Raw genomic sequence first — 21,797 nt, forward strand, 5'->3', positions numbered from 1 at the left:
AATTAGGAAAAACTGAATCAACAGAATCTTTTGCTTTGGATGGTGGTGGGGAGGGGATGGGAGTGTCTGATGAAATTGTATAAATTTTTAAAGGATAACCATAAAATCATTGACTAAAGTGTAATATGTTATAATAAGGAGTTGAAAGCTGAACCCCAAACTTGAAAAGAGGTAATTTTTTTTAAGTAGGTTCCACGCCCGGGTGGAGTCCAACATGGGGCTTGAACTCAACAACCCTGAGATCAAGACCTGAGTTGATATCAACAGTCACTTAACCGACTGAGCCACCCGGGTGCCTGGAAGAGAGGTAATTTTAGGCCAAAGAAAAGACAGCTTACATATCATCATAAATTGTTGTAAAGATTAAAATACATAAGGGGCACCTGGCTGGCTCAGTTGGTGGAACATGTGACTCTTGACCCCAGGTTTGTGAGTTCGAGCCCCACGTTGGGTGTAGAGATTACTTAAAAATAAAATCTTAAAAAATGATAAAATAAAATACGTGAGAAGGCCTTACAACACTGCTTGGCACATAAGTTCTCAATAAATGTCAGTAAAAGTTGTTACTATTTTTGAGATTATTATTCAAAGAGGTGGGGAAGGACACTGAGTAGTCTGAAAAATATACATAATTTCAAAAAGGTGTTAGATTGACGCTGTCCAATATGGTAGCCACACCTGGGTGTGTGTGTGCTGAAGGAATCTCCTAAAGGAAGAGGGGATTGGGAGTTTAGGCCCCGTGTGTGTTCCCTAGAGCAGGACCAAACACCCTTTTGAGTATTTGGTGAAAGCTGTGGACACTTTCCCTGGAAAAAAAGCACTTCGCCATATATATGACATTTTGCATATGGTTTGCATATAACCTTTGCATATATTTGCATATAATTTCCAGCTGCAGTCTCTCCATGGATCCCTCTGCTCTAGAAGTTGACTTGCTTATCTTTGGATTGAGTGATTATTTCAGTGAATGCTTACTTTAAACCTGGACTGCAGGTTGCATACCGATAGAGGAAACCCGAAAGACCGGGATTCATCCAGTCTCACTTACCTCTTCGTTGCCCCTTCTCCTTCTCACAGGAGGCAAGACACACTCCGAAGAAACAAGTAGAGAGCAAAAGCCAGATAAAAGTAATACGTGTGCTTCAGTGACACTCACTGGGGGCTTCCTGAGAAATACAAAGAGTGGCCATGGCAGGCAGGGCTGGGTGGGCCTCATCCCTGAGTCCCTCTCCTGAATGATGAGTTTCTAGGCTCCTGGGTAGAGCGCTGGATCTTGTACCCTGGCTTTTTGCTCATGGTGCCACCTCGTACCTCCATGCCACAGCTGGTAAGCGGGCCCCCCTGTAATAATGATGGCCACGGCCAGTTTACTCCACGAGCCTCTCTCTTTGATGTCCCTCTTGTGTCCCCTCCGGTCTCTTCCTAGCTCCACATTGGCAGAACTCCTGGCTCAGCCAGAGTGCTCCCCTTGGACTTGTGTTCCAGGTGGCTGATGCTCATCCAGGCAGCCTCAAGCCCCCTGATGAAGACGAGGGACAGCAGGGACTGCACCATGAACTCTGGCTCCTGCCTGAGCACCAGCACAGTGGCCGTTCCCACCATCACTGGCAGCAGTGTGGTGCTGAGTGCCTGCGGCAGCAACACCAGTGCCCACGTGAGCACGTGTCCGGGGGGGGTGGGGCGGGGTGCTGCAGGGCCGGCAGGGGTGCTTAGGAATCTGGAAAGACCTGACTCCCCCTGTCCAGACCCCGACCCTAGACCCTGCATACACTGAGCACCAAGCCGCCTGGAGTGGTGGCAGCAGCAAGAGTGGCCATGAGGGGTGGGGGTGCATGTGAAGAACTCTGGGGAGGTGCCAGTTAGAGCTGAGAGAGTAGTCAAGGGTTCTCTCTTGCCTCAGAAAGTTCTTCTGGGCTTCACCCCTTGTGTTTGACCAAGATGTGGATGTTGCTGACTTTTTTGCAGCTCTTGGCTGACATAGCAGGGGAGGAGTCACACACAAGGAGTGTGACTGTGGGGTAGGACTGTGTGGGGTGCAATGTGTGTCTGTGTCGTGTGTGCATTCTTGTGTCTCCTGAGGACCGGGGGTCACCTCACCCCTCCATCTGTGCCATTCCGGGCCTGTTTGCCCCATGTTCCCTCACGGCCCTTACCCACTCTGCGCTGAGCTGGGAGGAGATTGAAAGTGGGGAGGAAAGGAGGAGCCAGGGCATTTCTCTCCCCTCACCCACTTTCGTGACAGTATTCCCATCAGCAGCTGCATCTCCCCGTGACTCCAGTCCCCACCAGACAGGCCTTGGGGCTGTGAGAACCCCAGTACCTCCCCTAACCTAGCGTGGTAGCAGCTTCTTGATGTCGCTAGCTTCTGGGTTACTTCACTGTGCCTTGGTTGTGCATTAAATTCCTTGTTTTGAACACCCATGGTGGCTTCTGTTTTCCTGATTGGACCCTGACTGATGTCCCTACTGATATTTACCATAAATTACCCTGGCTCATCCATGTCACCTTTCCTCTATGGGCCAACCAGGAAAGAAAATACTATATTGGCCACCTGATACTCTCTGTAAATATTTAAGCTGAGAGTGTAATAAGCTCCAAGACAGAAAAGATGTGTCTGTCTTGTTCACTATTATAGTCCTGGCACCTAGCACAATGTCTGGCTCATGATACGTAGTCAACAAATATTTGTCCAGTGGATGAATAATTCTTTATGTTAAGTAACAATATAGAAGCAATACTTGGCCAAAGATAAAATAACATGGCAGTGAGTGGAATGTTCACTGCAATGACTGTGGTAGGAAGAGGTACCTTGTTCATTTTCCCTTCACTTGGGCTTTGCCCCCTCCGTCCCCCTCCCTCCTCAGGTAGATGGGACTAGGGATCAGCTTGGGAAGGATTTTCCATTATACATGGGAAGCTTTGGCACACTGCGCCTCTACATCGTCAGGAGCAGTGCTTGGAGTAGCCCCCACATCACGACAGGGGGTGGGGATTTCTTGAAGGCAAATTGACTCCTTCCTCTGCTCCACCAGCCACTTGAGGGATGGGAGAGGGAATGGTAGAGTATTCTTGTGGTCTCACAAAGTGCGTGGGATAGACCACTCCAGCTAGGAGAGGCTTCCGCAGCAAAAGGGTAGGATGGGAAGGAAGGAAAGGAAAAGGCAGCACCTGAGGGGACTGGTATCTTTGGGTGCACTGCGGAACAGAACCCACCAGCTAAGCCTGCTCAGTGCCCAATGGAGTGGTCCAGGGAAGGCTCCAGGGAAGGCTGCAGGGGAAGGGTCATGGAGAATCTCGTTGGAAAACCATTGCAGTGGCCTCGGAAATGGTAATATCTGACTGCCCCTCATCTTCTCTCTCCAGACCATCCCTTAGGGACCAAGGGTCGGGTCAATTCCTTGCTTTCTGGAGATGGGAGCTTTTTGCCTGTTCTCTGGGTATTTCAATCTTACCCCGCTAATGCGTCCTTTCTTCTCCAGGCTGCCAGCTTGACGGACACTCGCATGTGCTTCTCAAAAAAGCAAGACAAAGTGAAGAAGAGGGTCATCTGGGGCATTGAGGTGGCTGAGGTGCTGCAGTGGCAAGGCTGGACACTCGGGAAGGAGATCACCAAGAGCCTGGCTCTGAAAAATCTGTCCTTGAAAACCCAGAAGATGACATACAGGTACCAGTATCAGGGGTCAGAGACCCAGCCCCTGAGCCCTCAAGCCCCCCCGTCACTCTTTAGAAAACAAACTTTAAAATTATCGTATAAAATTAGGGGCACCTGGGTGGCTCAGTCAGTTAAGTGTCGACTCTTGGTTTTGGCTCAGATCATGATCTCAGGGTCGTGAGATCAGTTTTGCATCCAGCTCCTCGCTCAGCGGGGAGTCTGAGATTCTCTCTCTCCTTCTCCTTCTGGCCCTCCCCACCACACTCTCTCTAAAATAAATACATTTAAAAAAAATAAAGTTATCGTATAAAATTAGAAGATTATATAAAACATGCACAGTTTGAATGATTATTGGAAGTGGAGCCCATGTGACCAGATTACGAGTGGAATAGTGTCTGAAGCTCACCTTCTCCCATGGTGTGTCACTCCCCTGTTGAAACACCTTCTCTACCATAAAAGTAACCACTCTCCTGACTTAATGATAATGATTTCCTTGCTTTTCTCAATTGAATGGATTTATCACCTATGTTTGCATCCCTAAATGATATAGTTTAATTTTACTTTCTTACAAACTTGGCATAAGTGGAATAGTATGGTATATTTTTGTAATTCCTTGGCTTTTGTTAAGTTACATTTGGAAGACTCATCTGCATGCAACAATAGTTCATTCTTTGTCATCACGGTATAATATTCCAACAGATGCTTATATTGTAGTATATTCATCCATTCTTCTGTTGAGGGATGTTTTGGTTGTTTCTGGTTTGGGACTGTGATCAACATTCATGTATAGATCTTCACTTACAGGACTTTTTCCTAGGGTAGCTACATAGGAGGAGAATTGCTGTGACCTAGAGCGTGTCCATGTTTGCCTTTTATAGATAAAGCCAAACCGTTCTCTAAAGTACTCATTTATATTTCTATTCCCACCAGCCATGCATGAATTCCCGCACCTCTGCATTTTTACCAACCATTGTTATTGTCAGAATTTACAATTTTTCCGACAATGGTAATTTTTTGTGGCTCTAATTTGCATTTCCCATCTTACTGATACAGCTGAGTGTCTTTCATGTGCTATTGACCATTTCATCTGTGGAATTCGTGTTCAAGTCTGTACTCATTTTTCTATTGGATTTTTTTTTTTTTTAAGTGAACTCCACCCCCATGCAGGCCTCGAACTCACAACCCCCAAGATCAAGAGTCCCAGTGCCAGGCGCCCCTGTCTCTAATAGAAATTCTTAGGGCTACTAATCCTTTGTCAGTTATGTTTTGTAAATATCTTCTCCCACCTGTGACTTGTCTTTTCCTCTCTTTACCATGTCTTTTGAAGAATTGAAGTTCTTCATTTCAAAGGAATCAAATGTATCAATGTTTTTATATTATGGTTGGTGCTGTTTTGTATCTTGCTTAGGAAGTCCTTCTCTCCCCCTACCTAGGTCATGAAGACAGTCTCCTGTAGTATCTTCTAAAGACAATAGTTTTGCTTTTCATGTTTGTCTTTTATCTATGCAGAATTGATTTTTGTGAATGGTTTTCTTTTATTTGTGTGTGTGTGTATGTGAATGGTTTCAAGTAGGGATCCAATAATTCTTTTCCTCAAACAAATGTCCAAATGTCCCCAAGCCATTTGTTGAAAAGTTCATACTTTCCCTGATGATCTCCTCCACCACTGATGTTTATCCTTGTTTCCTTTGTGATCTCAACGTGAAAAATTCCAGTGTATCACCATTGGTTTAGATGTTTCCTGTGGCCTTTGTTTTGGCTTGGGTTTTTAAAGATTTTATCAGGTTAAGGACATTCCCTTCTATCCCTCGTTTGTTAAGAGTTTTTCTCACAAATATGTTGAAGGTTATCTAATATTTTTCTTCATTGAGGTGATCATTTGATTTTTTTTTCTGTCTTAATTTGTTAACCTGGTGGAGGACATTGATTTCCTCTGTTGAACCAACCATGTATTTCCTGGAGTAAGCTCAACTTCGTCATAATTCACTATTCTTTCTGTACATTGCTAAATTCTTTGGGCTCTCTCATTTTGTTTATGAGAGAGATAGGCCTGTAATTTTCCATTCCTCTCCTACCTCTGTCAGATTTTGGTAACAACATTATGATGGATCCATAGAATACTTTGGGGAGTGTTTCCTCATTTTATATTACTGGGAAGGTAAGGCTGAGGTTATTTTTTATCACATGTTTGGTAGGACTTGCTGTGAAGCCATCCGGCCTAGTGTTTTCTCTGTGGAAAGATTTTTGACTACTTATTTAATGGCTTTGATGATTTTAGGTGAGGTGGCCATAAAATTTATTATCTAATTCTTTTTTTAAAAGATTTTTTATTCAGGGCATCTGGGTGGCTCAGCTGTTAAGTGTCTGCCTTCGGCTCAGGTCATGATCCCGGGGTCCTGGGATCGAGCCCCACATCGGGCTCCCTGCTCGGCGGGAAGCCTGCTTCTCCCTCTCCCACTCCCCCTGCTTGTGTTCCCTCTCTCACTGTGTCTCTCTCTGTCAAATAAATAAATAAAATCTTAAAAAAAAAAGATTTTTTATTCACTTGAGAGAGAGAGATGGGGGCAAGAGGGGGAGCACAAGCAGGGGGGAAGGGCAGAGGGAGATAGAAAGGGAAAAGCAGACTCCCCGCTGATCAGGGAGCCTGATGCGGGGCTCGATCCCAGGACCCTGGGATCATGACCTGAGCCAAAGGCAGACGTTTAACCCACTGAGCCACCCAGGCACCCTTGTATTATCTAATTTTTGAGTCCACTTTGGTAAGTTAAACTTTCCTAAAAATGGGTTTATGTCACCTAAACTTTAACATTGATTGGTATAGAGTTATTGGCAGTATCGTCTTTCTGTGACTATTTTTTAAATCTGCACTGTCTATGGTTTTGACCCATGCTGAAGCTCTATAACCCTGCCTACATCTCTGCTTGGATCGGCATCCTGGCCCCTCTGTTCTCGGCCTTGGTTCCCCCCCAGCTCAGCACTCGGGGATTTTTCTTGTTTTCTGAGCCCTGATCCTAAAGTGCTTAAGCCCTGGCTCTCTCCTGCAGGTCCCCCAAGACCAAGTTCTTCTTCACAGTCATCCCCCAGCCCATCTTGCTGAGCCCGGGCATAACCTTCACACTCCCCATTATCTTCCGGCCTCTGGAGGAGGTAAGGTCTGCCACTTTAAGGGCACTGGCAGGGAGGGACATAGGCACTGTGACCTTGGAACAGGAAGCAGGGCAGAGCAGCAGGGAGCACCCCCCGCTTCCCCACCAGGACACACACATACTCATCCTGACAGCTGTAGCAGAAACTCCAGCTTAGGAAGCCCTGGAGAGGCTCCGACCCTAAACTCATGAAACCACGGGGAGTTCCTAGTTGGATGTTGGGGGCTAAAATCTGTGCTACTGTGTTAGCCACCAGAAAGCCTTAGATTCCTTAGCCTCTTCCTACTCTCAAAACATTCCCCCAAATACAAAAGAGGCCCCCTGTCTCTGAGACCAAGACCGTGTTAGAGGACACCTCCTCGGACACCGCCCTCGGTGACTGTGTCGGGGGCATGGCCAAGAGCTGGGGTGGGATGTGTGGTCCCTGAGTACCATGCAGATACCACCCATCAACGACTGCCTCCACCCCCGGCCTCCCACCCCCCACATTGCAGAAGGAGTACATGGACCAGCTCTGGTTTGAGAAAGAAGAGGGAATGTTCTGTGTGGACCTGAGGGCCACCCTGCCTTGCCACAGTCTGATCTGCCCACCGTCCCTGCAGTTGCCCATGTGTGCTGTGGGGGACACGGCCGAGGCCTGGTTCTGCCTGGAAAATGTGGGGTGAGGGGAGCAGCTGAGGCTCAGAGGCGGGGAGAGTGAGCTCGGTGAGGAGGGTCCCGGGGTGCTGGTGGGGGAAAGGAGGAGAAGAGGGGCCCAGCATCTCTGCCTTTCTAAAGTAGGGGCAGGGGTCAGAATGAGCCCAGTGGCTCCGATCTGTATCCCCCCCCTCCAGGGACTTGCCCACCTTCTTCACCTGGGAGTTCTCCAGCCCATTCCATGTACTGCCCACCACGGGGCTGCTGGAGCCAGGCCAGGCTTCCTACATCAAGGTGACCTTTCACCCCCTTTTGGCCATCATCTATGAAGTTCAGGCCACATGCTGGTATGGAGAGGGCAGTAAGCAGAAGAGCAGCATCCAGTTGCAGGCTGTGGGTGAGGCCCGACCCCTCACCTGTCCCCAGAGCCCACTTGCTGCCCCTCCTGGGTCTCAAAGCCTCAATGTGCCCCCCCACGTCCCCCGCTGGCCTGTCCTCCACAGGACCTCCGCCAGCTTCCCACCCTCCCCTAGCCCTGCAGGCTTTGCCTTTCCTTTGCCTTCCTTGGTGGGGCAGACCAGTGTTTCCCTGGGGATACCTGCCTTCTTCGAGGGACTGTTCCGCTGGGGCCACAGAGGCCCTGGTGGGTTTCTTCCCAAGACTCCCTCATCTCTGCCCCAGCCAAATGCGCCCAGCTGCTGGTGAGCATAAAGCAGAAGCGACCAGAGGACCAGGATGCTGAAGGCATCCAGAAAGTGCTGCACTTTGGCACCGTCGCTGTGGGCCGCACCGCCGAGAGGCAGATCAAGCTCTATAACCCTTCAGTGGTATGTGTCCTGTGTGTGTGTATGGGGGTGCAGGGGGCAGGACCACAGGACCGGCTGCTCCTAAAACCCATCCCCTTTACAAGATGCCCTCTTTCTCTCCATACTTTTGGCCCCAAGCCTCACATAACCCACATCTGTTGATACACGCATGTGTCAGGCAACAGGTGTCTTTTCATCTCAGCTGGGGGCTGGGCTGGAGTATCCCTTGACCATCCCCAAAGCAACTCCAAGAGCAGCCCTAAGGTGGTCCTACCTCCAGGACCACAGCTAGCCTTTCTGGTACCTTTGGGAAAGAAAAGAGTGCCCCCCAGGCAGTCCCAGCGCCCGGCACACTTCCTTCCTCCTGGCAGAGGTGGCCTCCATGCTCCAGCTGACAAGTGGGGCACAGACTGGACTTCAGCTGCCCTCACCCCCTCAGCTGGGCACTTGGGTAAGGACAGCTGCCTCACCCTGTGACCTGACCCTTCCTGCCACCCCCCCCACCGCCCCACAGGTGAGCGCCCCCTTCCGGATCGAAGTAGCCCCAGACATGCTGGCCAAAGATCACACCTTCTCGTGCCCCACTACCAATGGCATTGTGCCTCCAGGAGGGGAGAAGTTAGTGTCGGTGTCCTTTCACCCCGAGACCTTGGACGTCAGAACTACTGACTACTTGTCCATCATGCCGTCTGGCTGTGCCTCCCAAACCCTGCTCAAAGTCGTTGGTTTCTGTAGAGGTACTGGCCACCCTAGGACGCCGCACTGCCTCTGGGGCCAGGAGCAGCCCCCGTTTAGGATTGGGAAGGGTTCCTTGCCTGCTTGAAGGGCCTGATGCCTCCTTGCCCTTCAGCCTGGGTGTCTGCTGCCCCCTGGTGGCTCAGTGTGGAATCAGTTTGGGACACCTGGAGATAATGTTCCTGCCCTCACCCCTGGTGAACTTGGAGGTCAGCTCAGGTTGCTGGGGCTCTGGGTCTTTCCAGCCCAGCCTTCAGTCTCCAGGAAGGCCACCTCCCATCAGGGGGACCCATTCTGAGACATCCTCTGGGAGGCTGATAGCCCAGCCCCACCCAGGTGATGGGGCTGCTCACAGGAGCCCCATCTCCACCCAGGTCCTGATGTGTCCCTGAAACATTGCTGTGTCAACTTCAGCTGCGTCAACCTCGGGCAGACCTCAGAGCAGCCTCTGTGGATTGAGAACAAGTCGGACTGCACAGCCTACTTCCAGTTTGCCATTGACTGCCAAGAGAGTGTCTTCGGCATCAGACCAGCCTTTGGGACCCTGGTGGGCAAGGCCCGCATGACCCTGCACTGTACCTTCCAGCCCACTCACCCCATCATCTACTCTCGGCGAGTGGCCTGTCTCATTCACCACCAGGTGAGCAGTGGGGGAGGAGGCAAGGAGGGGCTCTCCTGGGCCTTGGAGGAGCCAATCTGCGGCCCAGTGATGAAGACAGTGCTTGGTGACCCCTCTCCTGTATTCTGGAACCTCTGCCTGGGTCATCTCTGCCAGGGCCCCGGCCTGGCTTTTGGAGCCAGAGCTCGGCTAACAGCACAGAAAGGTTCACTCCAAGCCAGGTCAAGGGCTTTTCTGCTGCTCCTGCTGCTGCTGCTGATGGGCTGGGGAGAGGGGGTACTGGACTCAGAGTAGAGAGCCTTGAAGTGAGGACCCAACTCAGGGCCGTGGGCAAGATCCTACAAATTGTGCCCTGACCACTTGGCACCTGGTCACATCCCTTTTCGGCGGGGATTGAAATCTGGCCTTACACAGACACATGTCACAGGACCCGCTGTTCCTGGACCTGATTGGGACCTGCCACTCGGACAGCACCAAGCCAGCCATCCTGAGGCCTCAGCACCTCGCTTGGTACCGCACACACCTGGCACGGGGCCTGACGTTCTACCCTCCTGACATCCTGGGCATCTTGCTGAGGGAGAAGAAGCTGGAGCAAGATCAGAATGGGGCCCTCAGGATTCCCACTGAGGTTTGATGGACTGTCTTGGGCCCCCTACAGACAGGCTCCCCTCCCCAGGTTCATGCCCCCTTCTCTAGAAATTCTTGGCAAGTCGTGTTCCCCCAGAGCCCTGTGGGCACCATTAGTAGTTGGGGATGAAAGGGGCATGCAGATGAGGGGCAGTGGCAGGAGGAATGGCAGTTGGCCCCCACTCACCTGTCTCTCCCCGCACAGGACCTGGCAGACGCGTCAGCCCTGAAGTATCCTCTCATTCCTCCCATGACTGAGTACTTCTTCGATGGTACCAGCGACATAGCCATCTTCCCCCCACCTGTCAGCATAGAGCCCACTGACGTGGATTTTGGTGCCTGCCCTGGGCCCAAGAACCCCTACCCTGTCCCCCTGTGCTTGATGAACCACACCAAAGGCACAATCACGGTGGTCTGGACGCAGAGGTCTGACTGCCCCTTCTGGGTGACCCCAGACACCTGTGACGTGCCTCCACTCAAGTCCATGGCCATGCGCCTGCACTTCCATCCACCTTACCCCAACCGCCTGTATGCTGTGGAGCTCGAGGCCTTCGCTGTTTATAAGGTGCGTGGGGGCAGTAGAGATCCCACGGGGATCTCTACGGGGCAGCCCCCACCGCTCCCTCCAACACCGGGGGAGGGCTGCCTCTCTGCCCTGGAGCTTGAATGGCAGGGCGGGGTTGGAGGGAGTGATGCGGGCTGCCGTGGGACCCATCCTCAATGTGCCAAGCTCCTCCTTGGCCACACGGTGGTCCTTACTGGTTTGTCTGCTCCCAGGCTCATAGGCTGCCTTGGCCAAGGGAATTCTTGCCCCATCTGATTACATCTCACGCGTATGTGGCCTTCCACTCCCTCCAGAGGGAGAACTCAGCTGGGGTCAAGCCCTTTGGGAAAATTCAGCACACAAGGAGTCACTCCCTGGGGCTCCTGGCTTCTCTCTAGTCCCTGAAGTAGGAAGTGGTCCAGCCAAAAGAGCCATGGGCTGGAACCAGAGCCTGGGGGACCAAGTCAGGGGGGCCGGATAATTAGGTGTGGGGGGGAGGGGCTTCTAGCACAACCTCCCTTGGTTGTGCTCAGCCCAGCCTCTTGGTCACAGACGCTGGTCGCTCCCTCATCTCTGGTCCTGCCTTTTCCCTTCCTTGTCAGCTCTGCCTACGCTGCTGTTCTTTCCCAGGGGCCAGAGTGCTGGGGCTGAGAGATAAGCATCCCTTACTGTGGGTGAGGTGTGTGACCTCTGGCTGTGTGACCCTGAGCAAGTCCCTTAATGTCCCTGAGCCCTGGTCTTCTCATCTAAAAACTTGGGGTCGTATCTGAACTTTTGAGAAGGCTTTCCAAAGCTGAGATTTTAATTGCCTCTGTTCTAATATCTTGGCAGTGAGGGGATGTGGAGGCTTGTAGGAATAAGGCTGTGGACACCTGGCTTTGCCAAGGCTGAGCCTTCCAGATTGTTAGGCTACTGGCTCTGGCCCGGCACTGTCTGATATGACAACCACCAACCACATGGGGCCACCGAACACCTGCAATGTGGCGAGTCCAAATTGAGACACATTGTATGAGACCCACCGGCTTTCAAAGACTTTGGCGCAAAAAGAATGTAAGGTGTCTCACGTGTCACTTATATATTGATAATAGGTTGAAATGGTAAGATTTTGGATCTCTTGGGGTAAATAAGACGTATCGCTGAAATGAATTTCTCGTTTTTCCCTCTGTTAATGTGGCTGCTAGGACATGTAAAACTACCTTTGCTGCTTGCATTTGTGGCTCGCGTTCTGTTTCTATTGGCCGTCACTTTTCTAGGCACATTCCTGCAGGATGAATGCTGTCTGTGCATCCCAGCCCCGGCGCTGTCCTGGTGCTGCTGCGGTCAGAGTCGTTTTGACAGCTGTCTCTGCACTGTCTTCCCAGAGAGCCCTTCTCCTCCCTCTGTGCCCAGTGTGGGACTCCTGTAGCACAGAGGGGCGGGCTGGGGGGCCCCGCAGGGTCCGACACAGGACTCTCAGCTTGTCCTTGGGTCCGGCCCCCGTGCAGGTCCTGCGGAGCTACAATAACATCGAGGAGGACTGTACCGTGTGTCCCTCCTGGTGCCTGACCCTCCGGGCACGAGGCCACAGCTATCGTGCTGCCCTGGAGCACCACATCCCTCAATATTCCCTGCAGGCCCCCAAGGTGAGCGTGGCCCCAGGAGCAGTGGGAGGTGGGACAGGGGAGCTTGGCTTCTGCCTCGGTCCACACTCTGCTGGCCTCAGATACATCCCAGCACCCTCCCAGGCCATCCCAACCTCCCCACCACCAGCCCCTGGGGCTCTGGTCATGGAGAGCTCTCTTGTGGGCCAGTCTGGGGCTCAGACCCCTGACCCCTCCTTGCTCCATCTGAAATACTCCCTGGGCTTCTCGCACTGAGGTTGAAGATTCTCTAGCTCCTTCATTTTTCTGTGCCTTGTTTGCTGAGCACCTGCTAGGGATCCGACCACCCACCATGAGCCCCTGGCCTTGGAGATTGCGCAGGCTGCTGTGGGTCACAGAGCTGGTCCCTCAGCTTCCTAAGTCATAATTCCCCGGCCTCTCTGAGGAGCCCTTGGAGGCCCTGTTTGACCCCAGCAGTGAGATGACAGAAGGTTTAAAAGCATCAACTCCAGAGCCAGTCGGCCAAGTTCCAGTCCTGGCTTCTCCTTCGATACCTCTTCCCAGCCTCCCTTACCTTTGTCACCCTTCCCATCCGTCCCCACTGCTCTCACGCCTCATAGTGCTGGAAAGGCGCCACTCTGGGGCCCTGTGCTGGAGGTGATCCTGCCCCCCACCACCAGCTACACTTCTGCTCTCCAATCCCCAACCGACTTCACCCCCGAGATTCAGCTCAAGTCCCTCCCTGACTGCCCGGGGTTCCCCTCCTGGACCCCCGTCCCTTTCTTTGACTGGTTTGTCCCAGCAGTTTGTGGCCTTTACTGCTGTCCAGCCGATTCTGGGCCTGGGTTGCCCCCCACCGCCTCACGCACGGGTACGGGCACGTCTGCCCCAGCTGGCCTGGGCGCCCTGGTCAGCGATCTCGGGCCTTGTGTGATATGGCCGGCCTAGCTCTTAGCCTGCAGCTGGCCATACCCTACATGCTTTAGGAAGGTTTGGAAGCTGGGATTTCTGGGGCTTTCCCTTTCTCGGAGGTTCCCCTCAGCCATCTGTAAGAGAATCATCTAGAAGTGGCTGCTTATCCCAGAGCTTCTGGACCAGAATCTCTGAAAGTGAATTCTCCAAAGGATGATTTGAGGGCACCCTAAAATGAAAGACCTACTTAACTTTGCAGGGGTGTGGGGGGGTCTCAGATGCCTGCGTTTCCTGGGCCCACTTCCTATAGCCACTCCATCTCCCTGCCTGGAAGTCTCTGGAGGACAAAAGCATTTTTGGGGGCCAAGCTATATCCCTCTATTCCCTGTTCACAGGGTAGTGACTGGTATGTGTGGAGGTACTTGGCTCTCTTTGGAGACAGGCCCACCCAAACCCACATAGACTTCTCTGAGCCCCTGGGCATCCAGGGAATATCGAGGGATGTGGTGCCCGTGTGCAGATCAGTGGGTTAGGGGAGAGGGAAGCGCACAGATCTGAGCGTGGGTCCCTCTTGTCCTGTACCCCAGCTCTTTCCTGCAGTGTCCCCCAACGAACCCTCCTACCGTAGCCTGCTGTTGATCAACAAAGGCTCCATGATGTTGACCTTCAACTTGGCCCCCCAAAGCTGCTCAGACATCTCCCTGCGTCCCAGCTCGGGCCTCGTGGCCCCCAGGGCCCACCAGATCTTCCTCGTCTGTACCTACCCCAAGGGCAACTCCTGGAAGCAGCACGTTTTCTACTTGCAGTTCAATTTTTGCCCCCGGTATCTCAAGGTAAAAAGCAAGGCTAGGGGACTGGGTCCTGAGGAGTGGGCCATAGTCTGGGGCTTCCCTTCTCAAAGCCAAATTCTGGGTTTGGCCTCTCTTGCTCCCCTAAAGTAGTCAAGGGGCTGCTTCTCCCCCCAGGAAGTGCCATAGCAGGGAGAAGACCCTTCTGCCACATCTGTGAACAACTTTCCCACCCTCAGGGCCCAGCATGTCCACCTCAAGGTGTCTGGGACAAGAAAAGGGGTGCAGAGGTCCCAAAGGAATGCGTGGGGGCAATATAAGACTCATATCTGCAGGTTGCAGAGGGGCGTTTGGGGCTGGGCCAGGGAAAGGGGCCAGGGTGGTGGGCCCATATCTGGCCTATGAAATGGTCTGTACCGCCTCTCTCAGTCCCTGAGTTCTTTTCAAGAACCATCTCCTGGGTTGGTCACTACCTACTCTGTCTTGCCAGAAGTTGCCCGTGCCCAGGCTTTTTGGACATTTGGGGGAGGGAGCCAGGGCAGCGGGGTGACATCAGGGCACTGCCCTCCTTCCTCCGGCCCTAGGAGGTAAGCATGCAGAGCCGGGAGGAGCCTCTGCAGCTGAAGCTGGACACCTGTAAGCGCGTGTTCTTCAAGCCCACCTGGGTGGGCTGCTCCTCCACCAGCCTCTTCACTTTCCACAACCCCTCGCGTCTGCCCCTGGAGTTTGAATGGAGGATTTCCCAGCTGCACAGAAAGGTGCTGGCCGTCCAGCCTGCTCGGGGACTTATCCAGCCCAGTGAGAGCCTTGTGAGTGCCCCGCCCCACGGCTGGGGGCCCATGCTCCCGTCTGCCTGCTCCCCGCCCCCCAGCCAAGGCACGCACCCAGGGACGTCTGCGTGAGCTGGGGTGGGCTGTCTCCAAGGAGAGCCAAGGTCCTCTTCGCTTTCACCATCATCTTTTACTCATGCCTCTCAGAGGCCAGGCTTACAGTGTGCCCCCTCCCATTTGATCCGTAATCACCTCCCCTGCCTTAGAAGTGGGTGGGATGGTTACCATTGTCTTAAAACGCCCTTTTTACAAAGAAGAATCAAAACTTAGAGAAGAAAAAGCCATTTATGAAGATTACAAATGAGGAGGTGGGGCTGGCACTTGATCCAGTTTCAAGGGGAGAGTCTGCTCTCCATCCCTGTTCCCCAAAGCTGCGAGATCACTGGGAGGTGGTTTGGAGCAGTTGGATTGGGGGCCAAATGGGTGGGTTTCATTAAGGCATGAGGAAGGGGCATCCTCGAGGTCCCAGCAGCAGTCTGGAGGGGGCACCGGCTGGGGCCCGATCTAGCAGAGCCCCATTCCCTGGACTAGGGCCTTATGACTAATTGGCCAAACTTGGGCCAAGAACCACCAACACATGGTGTCTGGAAGAACCCAGGTAGTAGACAGGGAGGCAAGAGACCACATAGGCTCTGGATTTGGTTTCAGGAGTTTATACTCCAGCTTCCACCAAGCCTCTCGCCAGCCGTGTGACCTTGGGCAAGTTACCCCCACTTCTCTGTCCCAGAAAACGAGGTACTAAATAATACGGCTTACCTCGTGGGGATAAAGGATGGAAGGGCTGAGAGATGTATAGAAAGTGCCCGGCACAGGGCAAATACTCAGAAAGGGGTACCATAGCTTGATCTCCAGCAGTGGGACCTCTGGTGGCCAGGAGTCTGGGTAGGGGGTTCTGGAGAGCCCCACGCAGGGATGATCTCTGTGGCCCCAGACGCTGACGTGGACCTTCAGCCCTCTGGAGGAGACCAAGTACCTGTTCCGAGTGGGGATGTGGGTCTGGGAAGCCGGTCTGCCCCCAGACACCAAGCCCCCTACCACCACCCACTATATGCTCCGGCTGGTGGGTGTGGGCATCACCAGCAGCCTCTCCGTGAGTAGGAGAACCGTGGCAGGTGGGGCTGGGGAGTTGGGGGCCAGGGCACAGGTGGGAGGGAAGGCCCCAGGGTGCCCAATTCCAAGGGGGCAGGGGATGGGAGCCCTCTGGCCCTCTGGACCTGCCCTGACTTGGAGATTATCTGAGGCCAGGGGTGGGAAAGCCAGGGCTGTGGCTGGCTGACTCTGGGCCTCAGGTGAAGGAAAAGGAGCTGGATTTTGGGAACGTGCTGGTGAACAGCAAGCAGTCCAGGTTGCTGATGCTTCTGAACGATGGCAACTGCACTCTTTATTATCGCCTGTTCCTGGAGCAGTGCAGCCCTGAGGTCGTGGACGACGGCCCCCTTGGTACTCGGGCCTGGACCGGGATGGGGGCGGGGGGCCGGGGAGGCAGGCAGTGAGGGATGATGGTTAACCAGATCAAGGTTTGGGGGCAGATAGAGCAGGGCTTAACACTTGGTGCTTCCACCTTTTACATGTGTGGCATGGGCCGGTGACTCTCTGAGCCTCAGCTGCCTCATCTGTAAAATGGGACTGTTGCTGGCAAAGACCCAAAGACTGGTTTCCTCTGTCTGGTCTGGGAAGAGGGACTGCTCCCTGTTTCCTGGCTCTGGGCCTGCTCTCTGGCCAGTGCTCTGCTGGCCCAGGGGAAGGGTATCTGGAAAGGAGCAGGAGGAGAGGCCGGGACTCTCTGGCCTGCGCTGAGTGCCTCTTCTGCCCTCGGCCCCACCCGGGTCATCCCTGAGCAGCCTTGCAGCTGGACCGCACAGAGGGGAGCATGCCACCCCGGTCCCAGGACACCGTCTGCTTGACTGCTTGTCCCCACCAGCGGTCCCAGTACTGCTGGAAGATCAGTTACTCTCTCCTCTCCCACAGAGGTACCTGGGCCATCTGGCAGAGTCAGGGCCAGGGAGGAAAGGGGGAGGACTGTGTGAGCAGGACTTGGGGTGGGAGGGTGCTGAGGGTCCAGACGGGGCTGGCCGGGTGAGCATTAGCATTCTAGGGTGTGCCTTTGGGGGACTGGCATGTATGCCTCATACCAACCGCATCCATTTGTGCAGATGTCTGTGTATGTGTGTGCATGTGTGCAAAAAAGAAAAAAAACTGAAGCACTGATATGTGCTTGAATGAATGAATGAATGAATCTTGAAAACATTACGCCAAGTGAAAAAAGCCAGTCACCAAAAGCCACATACTGTATGATTCCATGTATGTGAAATATCCCGAACAGGCAAATCTGTAGATACAGCAGAAAGTAGATCAGTGGTTGCTGGGGGGGGGGGGGGCAATGGGGGTGACAACTGTTTGGTGCTGGGTTTCTTTTTGGGATGACGAAAATGCTCTAAATTAGTGGTGATGGTTGCACAGCTCTGCATATACGACAAATCCGAATTATATGGGTTAAAAGGGTTAATTTTATGGTATATAAATTCTATCTCAATAAAGCCATTAGTGAGAGTCAGTTTGAAAACAAGTAACAGTGCACAGTTAACACAGTGATGCATGTGGAGCGTTTCGGACAATGCTTGACACATAGAAAGTACCAGATGAGGCTTGGCTGTTGCTGGAAACATCCTAGAGCCTGGGAGACATCTGCTCCTGACAAGGGTCCTGGGCAGGTGGCCAGGGGTCCTACACCCTCAGCCTGCATGCTGCGCCCCAGGGCAGCTGGGAGGTGAGGCCACTCCTCTCTTCCACACCCCATCCTAGATAACAAGGCTGGGAAGAGGCAGGAGTTGTGTCGCGTCTTCCTGATGGCTGTGTACCCCTTACTCTCCATCCTGGATGTCTGCTCCATGGGCAGCGCCAAGGGCATCACCCGGAAACACCTGTGGCACCTCTTTTCCCTGGACAGGCTCAACAGTTACTTGGAGCGTGACCCCACCCCCTGGGAGCTCACCTACAAGGTGCCCACCCGGCACAGGTGAGGTGGGCCCCAGGGAAGGGGCAGGACCTATCTGGGTGTATTCTTGGAGCTTTCTGCCCACACCCCCCCCAGTACGAGGACCTGTCCATGGAGTGGCTCCCCATCTCCCCCCCAAATTCTTGCCCATCCCTGGAGGGGCCTAGAGAAGTCAGGGATTGGCTCAAGGTCTGGCCCCTGCCCCTGAGTCCCAGGTTCTCCCAATTCCCACCTGCAGGAAGATGATTGCCCAGCCAGCCAGCCAGCCAGGCAGCCCTGGGAGGGCCCCATACTGTCCCCATCTGTCTCTGGGTCTGTTTCTCTGCTCCACACAGCACAAGCCAGATCCCCACCATCTTCACCCCTCTGAAGCTTGACTTCAATTTTGGGGCAGCACCGATAGAGGCCCTACCCTCAGTGGTGCTCTTGGCCCTGAAGAACAGCGGAGTGGTTCCCCTGGACTGGTACGGCGGGCTTGGAGGGGGCTGCTGAGGGACCCAGGAGACAGGCGCAGGAGGCCGTCTCTGGCTTGGGGTGGACCTGGCTGGGGTCTGTGAGAAGTGGATCCCCTCACTGATAGGGCGGGGAGGCCAGCGTGGGATTGGGGATCACCCTTCAGCACTCCAAACCTGTCACTGCCAGAGACATGTCCATAGGCTCAAGAGTGGGGGAGACTGATGGAGACCAGCACGGTCATCCTAAGCTTAACGAGTGGGGAGTATCCTTTTGGACACCTGCTGCGTGCCAGGCCACTGATTTACGAGCCTTTTCTCCTCCAAGCCTCACACCAACCCTGGGGAAAAAAATCCTCCTCTGCTGACTCTTTTGCCAATCAATGGAGGCTAAGGACTCAGCTAAGGCTGCTCAGCTGTTAGGCAGTGCCAAATTCAAAGCCAGATCGGTAAAGGTTAGTCAGCAAGAAGTCTTCAGAGTGCTCCCGTGTACCAGGCACTGTGCTAGGCAGTGGGGTGCTCCCGACAGAGCTTCAGTCTGGGGAGGCCAGGCCTGCATGGGAGCGAGTTTAGATCTCTGGTGGGGAAGGACAGGGACAGCCTGCCACCAAGCCAGTGTCGGGGAGGAAGATGTGGCTGAGCGAAGCCACGTGGGCTACTGGAAGGCTTGAGGCTGGCTGCGGGGCAGGCTGCACCTCTCCAGTCACAGGGGCCCAGGCCTGGAGCCCTGAGCCTGCCAAGCGTGGACCTTCCTGTGCTTGACTTTCCTCCCGTCGGGGCCCGAACTTGTGCCCAGTAAACATCCTGTTTCCATGCCAGGGCCTTTTCTTGTTCTTCCTCCCTGCCTCTGCCACGTGTCTGGACTTCCTAGTAAATTTCCTTTTGATGACTTCTAACATTTCTTGCCTAAACGGAGGTGAGAAACAAGTGCACCCATCTGGGTAAGGCTTGGGAGAGAGAGCCAGGGGCCCAGCCTGGGAAAATACGTGCGGCGGGAGGGGGAGGAGGGGGTGCTTCTGTGATCTCAGGAACATTCCTGCCTGAGCAGAGTCTTGGGGTGTGTGGGGGCAAAGCTGGGTTGGGGGCTGCACCATCAGGGGTGCAATGGCTGCCCTTACTTTCTGGATTGTCCTGCCCCTGGCTGGGATAAAGGCAACTGGGGAGGCTGGTTCCTTACATGGCTCCTTACGTGGCTCCTGTCTGAGAAGGGCCAGGACTACGAGTAGCTGAGGACTCCTGGCCCTGATGACTTGAGGAAGCTTGGCAGGCAGGGTTGCTGGCTGATGGGGAAGGCCCGGGGTCCGCCTGAGCTCCAGACCCGCCATTCACTGGGGCTACTGGAATGGCCGGAAGCCAGGCGCTACAGGAAAAGCAGCATTAGTCCGTCCTGGCATGGAGCAGGATATTTTGGTGGATTATGCATGCAAGTGTGTTTGTGTAGGAGCAAGCCAGCTCACACTCTCTGTGGAGAGAGGCCAGGTGGCTGGAAACCGAGGTGGGAGGAAACCCAGGCACAGTGCCCGTTGAGCTGAGCCTATCCATCAGGAGATCATCTGAGGTTCAGGAAGGGAGTCCGTGCTTCTTCCAGGAGTCCAAGCACAGCGAACCTTCCTTGGAAGGCTTGACTCTCCTAGGTTTTTTTGTGTTGTTGTGTTTCCTTTCAATTTCTTAGAAGGCTATTTTTGAAAATTCTAGCTGGTCTCTGCTGAGCTCATAAAGAACAGACTGAAGGTTTTATTCCTGCCAAGACCAGTAAGAAATGGGGAGTGTGGACTTGGCCTGGAGGCAGCAGCAGGCAGGACAGAGTGAGAACCCCAAGTGGGAGGGGGAGCATCGGAGGAAATAGGAGCCTATAGCTGCCTGCCCCGCTCCCTCTGGGTCTTCTCTGATGCTTCTGCTCCCGGCCCAGGGAGGCTGAGGGCCTTACTGACATCAGATACAGTAGTTAACATCTCCTGGTCCCTCGTGCACTCATTAAGTCTTGACTAAACATTTACGGGGGGCTTCTAGGCCTGGGCTCCCGCCCTGGCCCTCAGAATCAAGGTGCCGACAGGTCCAAGCCTGGCCCTCCGGGTGCTGCAGGGGTCTGGGGTAGGGTGATGGATGCTGAAGAAAGCTACAACTGAGCTAGACCTGCAGCTTAGGGAGAAGACACAGAGAGGCTGCAAAGAACCTTCCAGACAGGGGCACCTGGGTGGCTCAGTCAGTTAAGCCTGCCTTCGGCTCAGGTCATGATCCCAGGGTCCTGGGATCAAGTCCCGCATCAGGCTCCCTGCTTAGTGGGGAGCCTGCTTCTCCCTCTTCATGCTGCTCCCCCTGCTTGTGCTCTCTCTCTAACAAATTAATTAATTAATTAAAAAAGAAAAACTTTCCAGACAGAGGTCTTGGTATGTACACGGGTAACAGAAAAGGGCTCAGCCTGGCTGGAGCACTGATAGGGAGGAAGGGGTGCCGGATGTGACTTGAGAGGTGGACGAGGGCCACAACATCGGGACCTTGGCATCCTTCTCCTAAGAGTTTGGACTTCTTCCTGAGGGCATGGTGGCGATGTAAGAGGGGCCGGGGGACAAAGACATGATCTGCCTTTAAGACCTGCCACTCTGGTCTGGGGTGCAGGGTGCAGGGAGAGAAATGGACTAGCAGCCTGAGGCAGGGGAGCAGGCGAGGGGGCCCACACCCGAGGACTGGCAGGGAAGAGCGGGTTGGGATTATTTGGCCGGGGACTGGGTGAGGGCAGCAAGGGAAACAGAGGTGTCGAAACGATCTGGATAACCCCAAAGTAGCAAGATCTCCAGTTTTGCTGCTGATCAGTATCCCTTCGAAAAAATAACAAAAGCAGTTTATTCACCAGTCAAAAGACACAAAGGTGATGGAAGCAGGAAACTCCTCAGCTCCTGCTGCATGTCCACTCTGCTGGGGTGATGGAGGGTTTGAAGGGAGTTTCCATCCTCAGCACTTACAACACACACACGCAAACGCAGCCCGGGGGTTATTCTGTTTCCCTTGAATTTTTTTTTTTTTTTTTTTTTTTTTGCAGTAACAGCTCAATGCTGTACATATTACTTTCCGCCTAGCATTAGATCATTAACATTTTCACTCAGCATTGTGCCAATAACATTCCCTTCAGATCAATACAGATTAACGCATAAAACTCTTGACTCTTTTTTTTAAAAGATTTTTTATTTATTCATCTGAGAGAGAGCGCGTGCGAAAGAACATGAACCAGGGGCAGGGGGAGGGGCAGAGGGAGAAGCAGACTCCTCGCTGAGCAGGGAGCCCCATGCAATGATGGGATGTCATAAGGGGCTTGATCCCAGGACCCTGCGATCAAGATCTGAGTCCAAGGCAGATGCTTCACCGATGCTTAACCCACTGAGCCACCCCGGCGCCCCTTAACTCTTTCTTTGTAATACTTGGCATAATATTCCGTAATATGAATGGCCCTTAAGTTATTAAACTCCCTGTACTGGGTTGT

The 21,797-nt window shown here is 53.5% G+C and overlaps 1 protein-coding gene across 1 annotated transcript in view; it reads left to right on the forward strand.

Moving 5' to 3' along the window:
* Nucleotides 1-1,477: 1,477 nt before the first annotated feature.
* The window catches only part of CFAP65 (cilia and flagella associated protein 65), a 31,111-nt gene continuing 10,791 nt past the window's right edge, over nt 1,478-21,797 (forward strand). The window contains exons 1-18 of the mRNA XM_028092211.2: nt 1,478-1,654; nt 3,480-3,664; nt 6,697-6,799; nt 7,293-7,459; nt 7,632-7,831; nt 8,116-8,261; nt 8,755-8,977; nt 9,350-9,615; nt 10,022-10,222; nt 10,427-10,786; nt 12,250-12,387; nt 13,845-14,090; nt 14,630-14,854; nt 15,807-15,965; nt 16,165-16,315; nt 16,717-16,845; nt 17,678-17,891; nt 18,206-18,334. Of these exons, the coding sequence (XP_027948012.2) occupies nt 1,493-1,654; nt 3,480-3,664; nt 6,697-6,799; nt 7,293-7,459; nt 7,632-7,831; nt 8,116-8,261; nt 8,755-8,977; nt 9,350-9,615; nt 10,022-10,222; nt 10,427-10,786; nt 12,250-12,387; nt 13,845-14,090; nt 14,630-14,854; nt 15,807-15,965; nt 16,165-16,315; nt 16,717-16,845; nt 17,678-17,891; nt 18,206-18,334 (3,404 nt within the window). The 5' untranslated portion in view covers nt 1,478-1,492. The remainder of the gene's footprint in view (nt 1,655-3,479; nt 3,665-6,696; nt 6,800-7,292; nt 7,460-7,631; nt 7,832-8,115; nt 8,262-8,754; nt 8,978-9,349; nt 9,616-10,021; nt 10,223-10,426; nt 10,787-12,249; nt 12,388-13,844; nt 14,091-14,629; nt 14,855-15,806; nt 15,966-16,164; nt 16,316-16,716; nt 16,846-17,677; nt 17,892-18,205; nt 18,335-21,797) is intronic.

This window comes from Eumetopias jubatus, unplaced genomic scaffold (assembly GCF_037043125.1).
Source record: "Eumetopias jubatus isolate StellerSeaLion01/CBP00866 unplaced genomic scaffold, mEumJub1_p1.0 scaffold_3, whole genome shotgun sequence".
Lineage (NCBI taxonomy): Eukaryota > Metazoa > Chordata > Mammalia > Carnivora > Otariidae > Eumetopias > Eumetopias jubatus.